The sequence below is a fragment of the Stereum hirsutum genome (assembly GCF_000264905.1).
Source record: "Stereum hirsutum FP-91666 SS1 unplaced genomic scaffold STEHIscaffold_3, whole genome shotgun sequence".
NCBI classification, from domain to species: domain Eukaryota; kingdom Fungi; phylum Basidiomycota; class Agaricomycetes; order Russulales; family Stereaceae; genus Stereum; species Stereum hirsutum.
In genome coordinates this window covers 331,752-345,223 of record NW_006763133.1, presented here as the reverse complement: position 1 = coordinate 345,223, position 13,472 = coordinate 331,752, and the positions used below count along the sequence as shown (strand labels likewise).

The 13,472-nt window shown below is 50.3% G+C and overlaps 3 protein-coding genes across 3 annotated transcripts; 2 read left to right on the top strand and 1 right to left on the bottom strand.

Annotated features, from left to right (window-relative positions):
- Window positions 1-2,412: 2,412 nt before the first annotated feature.
- Window positions 2,413-4,475, top strand: STEHIDRAFT_108247 (uncharacterized protein; the record flags this gene model as incomplete). The annotated part of the gene is made up of 5 exons (XM_007300647.1): window positions 2,413-3,009; window positions 3,073-3,431; window positions 3,623-3,937; window positions 4,104-4,169; window positions 4,223-4,475. The coding sequence occupies 5 exons, from the start codon at window positions 2,413-2,415 to the stop codon at window positions 4,473-4,475; spliced, it is 1,590 nt and encodes a 529-aa protein (XP_007300709.1).
- Window positions 4,476-6,729: 2,254 nt separating this feature from the next.
- On the top strand, window positions 6,730-12,002 carry STEHIDRAFT_153385 (uncharacterized protein; the record flags this gene model as incomplete). The annotated part of the gene is made up of 18 exons (XM_007300646.1): window positions 6,730-7,075; window positions 7,166-7,419; window positions 7,480-7,731; window positions 7,787-7,842; window positions 7,897-8,071; window positions 8,128-8,326; window positions 8,378-8,443; window positions 8,506-8,565; window positions 8,634-8,810; window positions 8,870-8,917; window positions 9,145-9,268; window positions 9,331-9,524; window positions 9,592-9,773; window positions 9,856-10,192; window positions 10,246-10,438; window positions 10,488-10,811; window positions 10,863-11,089; window positions 11,149-12,002. 18 exons carry the CDS (start codon window positions 6,730-6,732, stop codon window positions 12,000-12,002), a joined length of 4,068 nt encoding a protein of 1,355 aa, XP_007300708.1.
- A 472-nt stretch (window positions 12,003-12,474) lies between these two features.
- STEHIDRAFT_153384 (uncharacterized protein) lies at window positions 12,475-13,365 on the bottom strand (the record flags this gene model as incomplete). The annotated part of the gene is made up of 5 exons (XM_007300645.1): window positions 12,475-12,719; window positions 12,926-12,959; window positions 13,023-13,052; window positions 13,119-13,193; window positions 13,258-13,365. The coding sequence occupies 5 exons, from the start codon at window positions 13,363-13,365 to the stop codon at window positions 12,475-12,477; spliced, it is 492 nt and encodes a 163-aa protein (XP_007300707.1).
- Window positions 13,366-13,472: the final 107 nt, after the last annotated feature.

The window sequence follows — 13,472 nt, the reverse complement described above, 5'->3', positions numbered from 1 at the left end:
TGAATCAAAGATAGCCACGGTGGGAGAGAAAAGGACTTGATTTGTGGAACGCAAGAGGTATGATGCAAGTATGGTGCTGCCTCTGGTAGAGCGGAAGCAGGACCCCGTGAGGTTCCGCATGCTTCCACGTTGTGCCACATGGGCATCACGTGGGCTTGTTGATATTACGATGTGAAGTTTGGGTCGAGCAGGCTGCAGCGTCCCTCTTTTCTGCCACCATCGTTCTCGCGCGTTATCCAGGAAGCCTCTGGCAAGAGCAGGTCACATAAATTGATACCAATAACTTGAACACCGAACCATAGCTTTCAAGTTCAGTTCAGGTGAGTTTTGCATTCGACCAGCCTTTTTCGTCTTCGGGCACTCTGCGGCTAGTATCGGTCGCTGGCATGTCCGCGAACGTCGCCCGATCCTTGCTTCGAGTCTTGTTTTCTATCATACTGAAATTCATCTTTTTTCTCCCTGAGGCGAACTGCATCAGACTATCCTTCTCTTGCGCTACGTCATATACACCGAAGAGAAACAAGTCACTACTATAATTAGCTTGCTTACAAGAGTGTAAAATAGGCTTTCTCATGTGCAGAGCCGCTAGGATGCTCGAGTTTGACACTTCTGTCTTTTGTGTGGCCCGAGGGTGACGGTCGCCTGTAGTTGCCCTTATCCATCGGAAAAGTTTGCCATGATTGTCGTCGACGACTCACGTTCGCATCATTCAGGTACATGTCCTGTTCCAGGAACCGATGCACTCTTTCAAACCTTGCAGTAGTCACATACTACTGTCATTCTCCAGAAGAGTCTCATTGCCTCGTCTCTCATGGGTATTGCCTTCCTCGGTCCCGGAGTATCCGGAGTGCTATGGCCATGACGCTTCATTCATCATGTTTACATGTCATGAGGAAACGTGGGATAGCTTATCCCAACTGAAATAAATGTGCCATGGCGATAGCTAATTGATATGAACGATCCCTCTCTTGCTTTCTCCCAGCCGATCATGCACTTCGCTCCTCTTCTATACGCGCTGACCTTGGTAGCTGTTCTACCGCTGATCTGTGCTTATGCACCACAGTTCGTGCCATGCGGGGAAGAAGCGGTTGTGCGGAACGCTGGTCTATCCAGATTAATCCTACCCCTAGGATTAGTAATATATGAAGTCCGGATGGACTTCTTCTGGCTTCCTAATGGACTTGTTCGGACTTCCGGGTGGACTTGTTCGGACTTTCGTGAACCGCAGTTACGATCCGGTTCCGTACTTCCTCTGGCTTACGCTGAGCTCCCGTCGGCTTATTCTCCTGGCATGTGAGGCTCCCTACCCAATCACTTATCCGGTCCGAGCTTCTTCCTTCTTTCGAACCTCAGTTCAAGATCCAGGTTATTTCACTTGTCCTCAACGCTTCCGGCTTACGCTTCCTTGCCGCATAGCTGGTTCTTTCACTTATGCTCGATGCTTCCGACTTATGCTTCCTCACCAGATAGCTGGTCCTTTCACTTATGCTCGATGCTTCCGGCTTATGCTTCCTCACCATATAGCTGGTCCTTTCCGAACTTATGATCGGAGCTTCCGGCTTAGCTTCCTCACCGCACATCTGGTACTCGCTCACGTCTAAGGCTCAACCTCCCTCACCGCATGTCTGTTAAGGCTTAGACTCGTTCCTTCGACCTGTCCGCGACTCCTTTATTGGTTACATATGTTTTCTTTTGTTCTATCATCCGCCTCTATCATGATGCCAGCGAGCTCTGAGTCAGGGCGTCTGTCGCCTCAACACTTTCATCCATCTGTCATTTTCGTCGGCGTACACAGATATTCATGTCCATGCAAATTTTCTCGCTACTTTGGTTGTCTTACATGCCCCACAAAAGACAGGATTTATCTTCACCACTACTGGTTGATTTGTGCGACCGCAACGGTCACACAACGGTAGTATATACCTCCGGTGCATTACCTGCGCTTCTACGCACGGGCCGAGATAGGCAGTCCAATTCCAGTCCTGAGATTTCCGTGGGAAGGCTTGGAATGCTTTCGCCAACGGGTACTTGGTATTCGGTAATTTGATTCCATCCTTCCAACCTTATGCCACCTACCTGGGCTTCGTGACTTCGGCCGTTGTCCCATTCAGGATTTCTATCTTTTGAACCTGTTTCTCACTACCAGTCCTTTTTCGTTGAGTAATCTGCGACTCTCGGATCCCATTCAATTTTCTCCTGTTGTTTGGGCAAGTAGTGTTCCTTGTTCTGAAGTTCGGCTTCGCCCGCTAGTCCTGGTCCGAATTTGCATAATCATTCGCCACCGGGAACCCGATTTCCAATGCGAGATCATCGTCGCATGGTCTAACTCGTTGCATCTTCTCTTATCTTCGTGTCTTGTCTTCCTGTACTCCCATCTTCTCCTCTCTACGCAAATCGTACAGAGCAGGGCAAATGTCGGCTCCATCTCACGCCTCTTCTCGCTCCTCCTCTCGCTCAAACAAAGAGCTCGGAAGTCCAACGTCCTCCCACTCTCCTTCAGATGTAGAACGTTCACCCCCTAAGACCCGCTCCGGCCTGACTCTTCGCGGGGGGAAGATTCCCAACAATTCTGCGAGAAATTATATGCGCTGCATCAATGAAGATTGTAAAAAGCCTTCGACGAAGGCTTGTACTGCTCGGTGTTGTGCGGAGCATTGCTCCACAGAGCTCACAGGACTGAAATGCAGCGTACACAAAGGAACACAGGCACAGCCAGCCAACCCCGACGAGCTCCCCTCATCTGCTTCCGCGCGTTCATCAACAAAACCGAAGCGGGGAAAACGAGACGGCACTTCCACGCCTGCTACGAAGCCCAGAGGCCGTCCAGCTGGTAGTAAAGCTCCTCGCGGCCAAGGGTTATCCTACTCGGCCAATCTGGATGAATCTTGGGAGCGTGTTCATGACAAGTCGGATGGCTATGCTGTTTCCGATCGATCAGCGCCGATAAACATGGCCCAAGTCTACTCGCAGCAGGAGGCCAAGAAGGTGACGGTTATGTTTTGGGAACAGGTGCGTTGGTTGCCACATCCCGTATTTTACCTGTAAGTCTGAGGCACCAGGCCGTTGATACAGAACGGCGTCCCCCCAAGTATTACCCGGGACTATACAACCCCCCACTACCCCTTCTTTCATCCCAGAGACCACAAAGACCTCGCCAGCGCCATCGCAGACAATAATTATTGGATGTACTACGACTCCTCTCGTCCGGGCTGGGTACGGACCGATGCTCCCTTAAGAATCGATGGTTCTGTCCTTCACATCCGACTTCATACCGTGACGGACTGCCCTGGGCTCCCCAGCATACCTCTCCCTCTTTTTCCTTCGACACCCCGTAAACGGAGCGTCTATGATGCCGATCCCACAGAAGACAGCCCCTCGAGTGCGTCCAAGCTCTCTCGCAGCAGCAGCTCTTCATCTATTGCGGACTCTCGGTGCGTTTCATTTGTGTATTTAGCTCCTTCCGAATTGACGGAGCCTATCTAGTAGCCTATCCCAACCTGCTTTCTTCTCCACGCCTCGTCACAAGAGGTATCAAGTACCACTTACACCTTCGTACGTTGCAGCCCCTCTGTAAACTCTGTGTTTTCTAACTCACCACATTTATGCACATCAATCGCTATAGTGTCGGCTCTTTGAGCCCGTCTCGCACACCATCCCGATCTGGCAGCGCGGGCTTCGTGACGAGCTCTCCATCTCCTAGTCCTGCTCGCACTGACCTTGCGGCTCGGCTCGCCGGCATGTCTGCAGTCTCCTCCGCAGATGATGATCACCCGATCACAACGCCTGAACCTCAATCACGGCCTCCTTCCGCACAGTCTTTGTGGAGCGACCCCATGAATACGACTCCTGTTCGGTCCACTGCTCGCATTCCAACTCCGAACGCCGTCACAGGAACCCCGCTCGCTCTCAATAAATCAGTGCCTGAGACAGATCACCAGTTTGTGGCTCTCTCCATCCATCCACTTACCTCGGTCGTTTTCCACTGCTAATTTGTTCTTTCTCTCTTGTATATCAGCTCGTTGGCAGGATCAAATAATAAGAGCTCCTCGTCTCGGTATTGTCTTTACTCCTGTCTCCGTCTGCTGCCTCTGATCCCTTATCAGGGTCCACTCTCGCCGCTTACCCTCACCTCCCATCGCGGGCTCATCTAAGTCTCCGACGAAGCCAATGTATGTCCTGACCAGTTATCTGTATTCATCACGACTGAGAAATCTGTCCATAGGTCTTTCCCATACACTTACGTCTGTGAGATGGCGCCGGCCATGAGAAAGTTCGATAGCACATCCGGGACGGTTCAAGAGCGTTTCACACATGCATTTCCCCATTGTAAGTGGGTGAAGGCTACCTGGTATAACCACTTTAATGTATGGGAGAAAGCGGTGAAGAGAGACAAGTTTGTTGAAGGCTATGAAAGGCTCGGGCGGACTGCAGAAGGGAAGTGGTCTCGGATGAAATCTGATCTCGGTATCAAATAGCTGTGGAGAAATGAATTGTCATCCTCGTGATATTGGTACGAAGTAACATGATAACATACTACAATTAATGTTAGTATGCGAGCAAATATTCGATCAACAAATGAGAGCCGGTGATGGTTACAAATGAAGCTTGGAACTCTAGGGTGTGAGACGTTCGCGGGAACGTAAGTTCGGGGAGGTTGTCCAAACCGTGGAGGAGCCACCGTCATCCGATCGGTAGACCTGATGATATGACCTAGCAGACGGAAAGCGAAGATTGCAGTGGACAAACAATCCTACTCAGTGTGAGTTCGAGAATGAAAAGGGAGCTTAAGCTGATTAGAGAAGCAGTACGAAGAACTGCAGGATATGTGGGTTGCGGGGACGAGCGCCTGTATGATTGGCGTAGTCGAAAGCGACGTTGATCTAACTTGGCCAAGTCCGTTCTGTATGTATGGTATTGTTTATGGGAGCATGAATTACAGGTGAGTCCCTTCGAACGTAGTGGTGCAGGGCGATGTGGTGGGTGCAGCCTCAAGTGAGATTAAAATATGAGTGAAGCTCCTCCGGCCTACGAGGGACTGCTTGTAGAAGCGCTAGACTCGGTAATGCAATAACAAGAGGAGAGGGTAGGTTCTGGCCTAACGCCAGACTGGCGATACAGATTGCGAGTCGAAAGTTAAATCCCGTGATTCTCCTCCTATGAGCATACATGAAGATATAAAAGACATAGACGTACCAGATGATTATGCCCTTCGTACCTGCACAACAATGAACTTGAATGGACTCCACTACCCTCTGTATCAGAAGGGCGTCTAAGGGAATGATACGGGAATGTGAGTTGACGTATCGCATTGCGAACAAGTCCTACATTGGGGCCAAAGCAGAAAGTTAGACGAACCTCTGCACATATTTAGTGGTCGGTAGTTGCAGAGAGTGTGTGTACGGCTTGATGATTTCCATAGACCATCACCTACTTTGGTTTGATAGTTCCGAGATCGAGCATGAGCTCGTCATGCACAGTGAGCGACGCGCTGAGTATCAGAGATCTCAACACATAAAGCACTAAAGCCGATTGCCTTCAATTTTATTACGTGTTTGCTTCCGGGTCCTTAGAGACGTTAGTCACCCACTATAAAATGCATCAATCATGGCGTGAATCCGTAGAAGGACTGATCATTCGAGAATAGCCGACCTTCACAGGACAGTTGTAGTGCCAAAAATAGTCATAAGAGCTCCCCAAGGTTGCATGGCTTACCACCTACAAATTTTCGTTCGTCGGCCGACCCGACATACCTAGATACTCAAGATTCTCCCTTCAGCATGCTCTCCTCGAGGCGAAATCACGGTACTTGGCTCCCAATAGTCGTACATTGTAGGTGACCAGGGTCATGGGGCGTCGCGATGTGACTTCGCAAGGTTGAAGTAGCCAGTCTAAGTTCGTCAAACATGACAGTAATGGACTTGACTGGGTTGGTAGAAGACTTACAGTGACGCGCACTTTGAACATACGCACAGGCGTACGTTGATTCTTGAACATATGGCAACAAACGCCCCCTGAACGATCACCGGAAATGCCGAAGTGCCGCGCAGCTTCGGTATCTTGCCGCTTGACCAAAGTTTGGCCGTAGTGTGAGTGCTCTTGGATAGACTGGTACGACAAAGCCAACCTAATCAGCAAATAACACTCTCAAGAGAGGTGGGCAGTGGCGCTGCGGCCTGTAGTAAGGAGGTTGAAGCCTTGTTTGGTACACAGTAAGTTGATCTTAGCCTCCAGGTTGGTGGCAGCTGAGGGTAGAAACAACTAAGTCAGCCGGTATAGGTGAAAACAAAGACACTAGGAAGGCATATCCGTCCGTGAATGAAGCATCTACATGTAGGTACTTGCTCCGGCTTGACGGGCCGGGTCAAGTCAGGTCAACTTGCGGGGCATGAATACGAGCGCGGCAGCTCCCGATGTCCAACACGCCGTACCTGGCGGCAATGAGATGCCGCGTTGACGTGGCATCTCTCCGACTTTGATCATCTTGCTTTCCTCCACTTCTCGAAACACCAAAGGTATACCTCATGTCATTTATTAACGTCGTTACCACTAAATAGGGCATATATGTAACGGTGTACATTCAAACCCCTCGGGAATCAGGAAGCGAGCACTGGCGGCGGCTCTAACGTTTTGAACCCGCTACATATGTGCTCTAATGATGGTTGTATTTAACTCTGCTAATATTTCTGGCCTGACCCTTGCCAACAGACCTTGCTACCATATCCACATACGATGCCTTCCAAGTGGGACCAGAAATCTATGAGCACAAACAAGGCGCTTCGGGCCGAGTTTGAATCTGCGACCATGACTTCGCCGTACAATCGTAGACCGTATATGACTACCTTGAAACAGCTCCCATGGAAGACGAACGCGGTCACATCCCTTGGATCTCTCTTTAATTGGTTTAACAATGGTCAACCGCAGCCCGGAACCATGTTGCAGGACCCCGGGCCTTCACCTCGCAAGGCGAGTATCATTCTCTTGATGCTTACCATGACCCTGATAGCAGTTCAAGATGATTGCAGTCGTGGCTACAGTCCCGTCCTCCAGTATACCATCCCTTTCGACCTTCCTGCTGGTAATGTCTACCGATTTGATCCACTTCAAGTCTTGATTATGAACTAGCCTTAGAGATACTCGGAAAAACTCGATCATTATGCTACCGTAGGCGTTCTTCAGCGCACCAGTAATGAGCTGCTAGTATGGACAGCACTAGGCCTGAGCACCACTATCCCCACTACCCTCCGTCATGTTGTTCAAAATCTGTCAACGATCACGTTTAACCAATTGGTGCGCGTTTTCATGGAGCATCAGCTGTTCGATGTCATGGTGTACGCCATCCATGGTCGACGTGATGGGCCATCGAGTTTTCCGGATATTCCGTGGCTGCGTGCACTTTCGCATGAACCAGGTTTGGCCTTGGTGAGTGCACATGTCACATACTTGTATTCACATATATCGATTGGCGTGAAAATTCCATAGCTCTATAAACGCTTTTTGGACGACTGGCCTAAACACCTTGACCTCACGTTCTCAAAGCAACCGGTGCGCTCAGCCCTGAGCAGTACCCAAATCATTTCACATCAGCAAACGAACAGCAACGGCCTCTTGTTCTCGCTTTCTAACGAGATACGCCTTCTTGCGAACTGTGTCGCACTCGAGCCAGGGGCCTCTCGCTCAAGCGCCATCATAAACCTCCAACTGGCTGCCTTTGCGATGTCACTTTTGTCACACGTTCGTTCTCTCGCAATCACATTGGTCTGTTATTCACCTTCAGGTCTTTTTGTAGACATCTATCTCCTCTCCGCTTCCAAGGGGACAACAGTACGCTGAGCATATCAAGCAGTACGTTTTGCGTCTGAACAGCGCGAGTACAAGGGCTAAACTCTGCTCAAACAGACGATACAATGCCAACAATTTGACCCTCGACGATGATTCCATCCCGCAGAATTGTTTCAAGGATAACAGCATGTACATGCCCCTTGCCCTGGCGTTAAGTATCTCTCCTATCTTCTTGTTGTCCGACGCGTCAACCTCGTATAAGAGCAAGGCTGCGCTTCCACACATATTTGCGGTAAGTGATAACGAACGCCTATGATTGCTCAGCTGGCTCAAGACATCTCATCCTAGCTTGGTGCTGCGCTCGGAAATATGGATAAACCGCGGCTTATTCTCGACATGGAGGACCGTATCTGGAGTGCTGTTATCCAGATCCTCTTTGGATCAAGTCCCGAAGCTCAGCTCGACGACCTGCGCATATTCTGGTGCACACCCGAATCCATACGACAAAGAGGAGAAGATGAACATACTTTACGCGCATGGTTCTCTCGTAAGTCCGTTATGAGAGTGTTCACCCTGCTCCGCTGATATGCTCCTACAGCACTCTCTTCGGAGCTAGGCTCCAACAATGATCACGTTCCAGCGGGACGCAACTCGGAATCGGCTGGTATGACTGCGCCATTGATACTCCATAGTGCTCGTCAAGGATCTCATCCTTCTCAATGCCAGTAAAACAGCCTCAAACCGCACCTGACGACCCGGTCCCATATCCTGCAGGCCCAGCGAAAGGTTCCAATTTATACCCTAGCTCCCCTTCTCCGTCACGGCTAACTATTTTTCACATGGTCGATACTCAGACACGGGCGAACTCAAAGCGCCTTCCACGGCATGCTTTGGAAGCGACAATGCCCCTGTTCTACCCTCTGGACCTCGGATAACTGGCTATAATTCTGTCGAGATCTTGGCCTTCTCTCCACCATCTCCGGGATCAGTGCAACCAAGTGCTGACACAGCACATGAGGAACAATCAACAGGTGCCACTTTCCATAGTCTTTGGGAAAAGCCATATTTTAACGAACTCGGCATTTCTCAGACGCAACTCCCTTATCAAAGATGCATCAACCGGTCAAGTTTGACAAAGGTGGGTCTAGCGACGCCTGTTCGGACCGATCGCATCATACTAACAGTAGTAACTTTGGTTATGGACTGACACTCTGATCTTTGTCTGGATGTGACGGAACACCTGTTCTCTTTTGGGTCACATTGGAAATGACTAATCGTCGGCAGCGTCACAGGTTTCCCAAAGATTAGGCAAGAGCGTACTTACTTCAATATTAATAATCACCCTTCTGACACGCGTCTTCAAAGGGGACGCAGATGCAGAGGAACAAACCGTCCATCCACGGAGCGAGGCGGACCAAGGGCGTGATGCTATGCAGGAGGTGGCAGTGCCATTGGTTCACTTTGAACAACCTAGAGGACAAGGCCAGGCGTGCGTGTCACCACAAAGTGTATGCGAGCGCATATTGATTTTATTCTGACTATCCTTATTAGGGACAAAAACTGTGTACTCTCGGGTGACGTCCCCAGTAACGACAATGCCCAACCCCCTGATGATACCTGCGACGATTATGCACAGCTCGGCGTTCGCCTGGACTTGATGTATGTGGACGAACATGGAGCTGAAGACGCTATTATGCAACACGCGCTACCTTCTACCACGTCTGGGCCGAGTAATTCAGGAAAGCGTATGCACGAGGTGACATACCTTGGCAGGCCGTTGCGATTAACTCACTGACTTCGAATAGGATGTAGACCAGAATAATAGACGTAGGAAGAGGTTGCACACCGGTATCGCCGAAAGTCATGGTAACGTACGCGAGGTAAACACCCTCTCCGACCTGGATGATCGCCTCGAGAACGCGCTCCCTGTCTGGGACAGTGGTGTGGATGATCCATCCAGGAAGTTACATACCTTTGTGTCCACGAAAGCCTCGGTGAGCTCGTTATTTATGTCAGTCGTGACACTCGGCGACTGAGCTATCTGCGTTGGACTGCCTTTGCGTTCGTGATATCAAGGACTTCGCACTTTACTCGGATATTGTCGCTGCACAGTTCAACGGTGACATGGCCACTTGTCGGCCGGAGTTTGCTGGAGAAAGCCCCAAGCCTCTTCACCTACACACTAGCGCCTCCTCCGAGACGTACAGATACGGAGATATTAGCCAGTCCTCCATATACAGGGTGCACCATGAACAATTTCGTTCCATGATTAAGAATGAGCCGAAGATCATCCAAGCTATCTTTGCTGAACGTCATATCTTGGTATATGGCTGCAAAACCGATTACGAATGGTCTTGGTGCAGTCGTTCACTGCAGCGTCTTGGACTCTTAAAACGTCCCATCAAGGTGCAAGGTCTGTGTCCAAGCTACTAGGATAAAACTGTTCGATAACTGAAAAAGTTTTAGATATGGAGTTTCGCGAATTGAACGACCAAGACGACGAGTTTGCCACGGAAGATAAATGGACACTCGCCGATATCCTCGCTACCGCACCAAGCACAGATGCCGCCGACCCGCCCGCCACATTGCTACATAAGCGATTGGACGCGTTCAATATTCCCAGAGGCCGCTCGGAGCTCGAGCACATTTTGGGTTGGAGGTAGGCACATGCTTTTCCGTTGCCGTTGTCAGGGGATTGACACCATCAGGACGCTGGCTCACGACATTGATACGATGGAGTTTTATGACGCCAAGTGGTCTGACGGGCACGACTACAAGCCTACTAGTCACCTTTCGCGGGCCACTGTGTGCTCAGCAGGCGTCATCTCCCGGATCGGTATCCACTCCGAAGGACTCGCATCGGCCATCTACGTACTTGACGGAGAGAAGTACGTAGTCGTAGCCGAACCACTCCCTCAGTTTGCCTCAGCCCTCGCTCTGGACAGAGTGTCTGCATTCTCTCAGTTTAAGGATCATGCCCTTGATAGACGCTTCCGGTGGGAAGGAGCCATGCTCACGAAAGGAACCATTCTGTACGTCTCACCCAAAACCGTCATGTACAGTCCACTCATATATTGCTGTAGGTTCATGCGCCCGTGCACACTTCACTGTGGAATCACGTTGAGCCCCACAATCACATACGAGAGAAATTTCTACTCCTCGACCACGTTGGATAGGAGCGTCTTTGGCGCAATCCATTCGCTTGTCGGCAATTTATGCATCGTCAAGAATACATCGGGAGCAGCCCTTCACTGCCTAATCAGCTTTATGGATCAATTTTTGGATCAGTCTTCCGATAGCGGATCTGAGTGTACGTTTAGATTGCTTATACTCTCCGGGAAGACGTATGCTCAATAATCGCTGCTATAGATATGTCATGTCCCAAGGATGATGAGTTCTATATCATGCTCGGCGCGGTTGCGGTCTTCGCCTACAGCCTTCGTGCTGACACGTATCAAGATCAACGCGGAAACTTCTACTCACTTCCTGCCGCCCGTGATGCGGAAGGTCGTCTATCACGCGGCGAAAGGAGATGCATTCAGATCGCTCGCATGGCATTCATTCGGTACATACTTATGAATGTAGCCGCCAAAAGATCGTCCTTTGCAGGAGCCAACAACGAGGGTTCTGTAGTTCTGGAGGACGGAGGAGTTGAGGGCCTACAACGACCGGTCTACAACTCAAGGTTGGCACCGCAGTGGGTCCCGGAGTGTTATAGGGTGGTGTTCTGCGCACTAGCGCACTTTGCCTGTGCGGTCGTGACTGCTCATATCAGGATAGGCAGGAGTACTAGCTCAAAGCAGATTCCTAGCGAGTACCTCATCGAGTGTCTCGCCGATGACTTTCATGATTTTCTTGGGGAACGGGCGTACGACCATATTAGGATGCAGCTCCACCATATTACGCGTGTCATGTGCCAGACTGACGGAGATGATGGAAAACATGACCTCGACGACCTCGACGAGGACCAGGACCTCGACCTTCGCTGTTTCGCACTCGCCGGCATCCAACACACGCCCTCGTCTGAGGACTTAGATACATGGGATCCGCCTCCATTCGAGGAGCAATACGATAAGGCGGCGGAAGACGATATCGGGAAACTTTCCCTGTTCTTGGATGAACGAGAGGGGCACCAGATGGACTCGCGATGCGCTTTCGACAGCTTACGTAGAGGTGTATGGTCCTCTGTAAAAGAGAGCCACATAAGCCTCCCGAAGAGTTAGTATACTTGGCTTGTCGCGATGATGGATATAGGTATGTAGCTTTTTTCAAACCATCGAGCCTCTCACGTTTGTCACGCTGGACTGATCGCTTTGTGGGTCGCGTGCTTCATTCGGCTCCAGATGTTGCAGCAGTGCCGGCCTGCTTGCGTGGTCTGCGTACTGTGTTCTGCACCTGCGATGTATATGCTGCGATAACGCACGTCGAAGGGTGCTATCCCGATTTTGATTGTACCCAGCTTGTTCGGTTTTCTTCCAGTGAATACATGGCATTACTAATATTGACTATCGGAAAAATCACGGCAGACTGCAGAGTTCATTCATAGTATAGTAATCGAGGACAAACACTTTGAGTATAACCAGCCGAATCAAGTGACAGCGTTATCATGTCTGACGGATTAAGCAATATCGAGCACGGTTACAGGCTAGACAAAGAGTAACACTGACGCCATATAGCTGTAGAGAGCCACGGAAGCTAGCAATCAGTTGTTGCCGAATTCTTCGCCGACAAGTCCTGCCGCTTCTTCTTGTCCACGATAGCAGCCTGTTTCGCTTGTCTTTGAGCCTTCTTCCGCTTGTTGTCCCGTTTCTTCACCGCCACCAGGGTCTTCCTCTCGACATTCCGCTTGCGGCTCCGGTGTTTTTGGAGAGAGGTCCACTCGTCCGGTGAGATGAGCCATCCAAGATGAACCCAGCGGAACTCCCCCGAGCACTGAGCACCTAGTTTTGAGGTTTGTCAATAAACTGTTTCTCTAAGGAAAAGTAAAATACGTGCAGGGCGGCGCCAATCTGGAAAGGCCTTTATACTCAATCCACCCAAGCATGCACGTCTAGGATAATGGTCATGCTCAGAACATAGAAGAAATTCGACGGAAGACGCACGGCATGCACAAGGCGCTTGCATGGGCAGAGATGTACGAAGTCACAGAGGTCACTGTCCTCCACCGACGATTGGCAGATCTAAATTCTTAGTGTGAACAGGCTCCATACGCGGCGATTAACACGAGTGGAAGAGAAATATACCTGACAGTGGTAGAAATACTCCGGGTCAGACTAAACATAGGTGATAGCAGGCTGGTGAGTATCGTGATGGTATAAATGATCTAAGGAAACAAGTACCCGGTTCTTGCGAGGGGAAGCTCTGTTGAATGCCTCGACAGTGCGAGTATGACTACCGAGACCTGCATGGACGATCTTCATACGAGGGCATAAGTCAGATCCACGAAATCGGACCAAGTACATTGACTCAATACTATACCTCGAACTTTTCCTGTGCGGTGAGGTTGCTGTTCTCAGGCGGCCGATGCAGTTTCTGATACTGGTGTTTCAATAGCCATGAGGGTTCTTTGGGTGGAGTGGGAGGCATCTCTTGGGCAAAGAACTTGTCGTCGTCGTCGAGGGAGGAAAGCAGATGCAGGCGGCAACTCGGCGTTGTCCTCGTGTTTCCACGTGTTCGCGTGGGAAGTGGCGGGT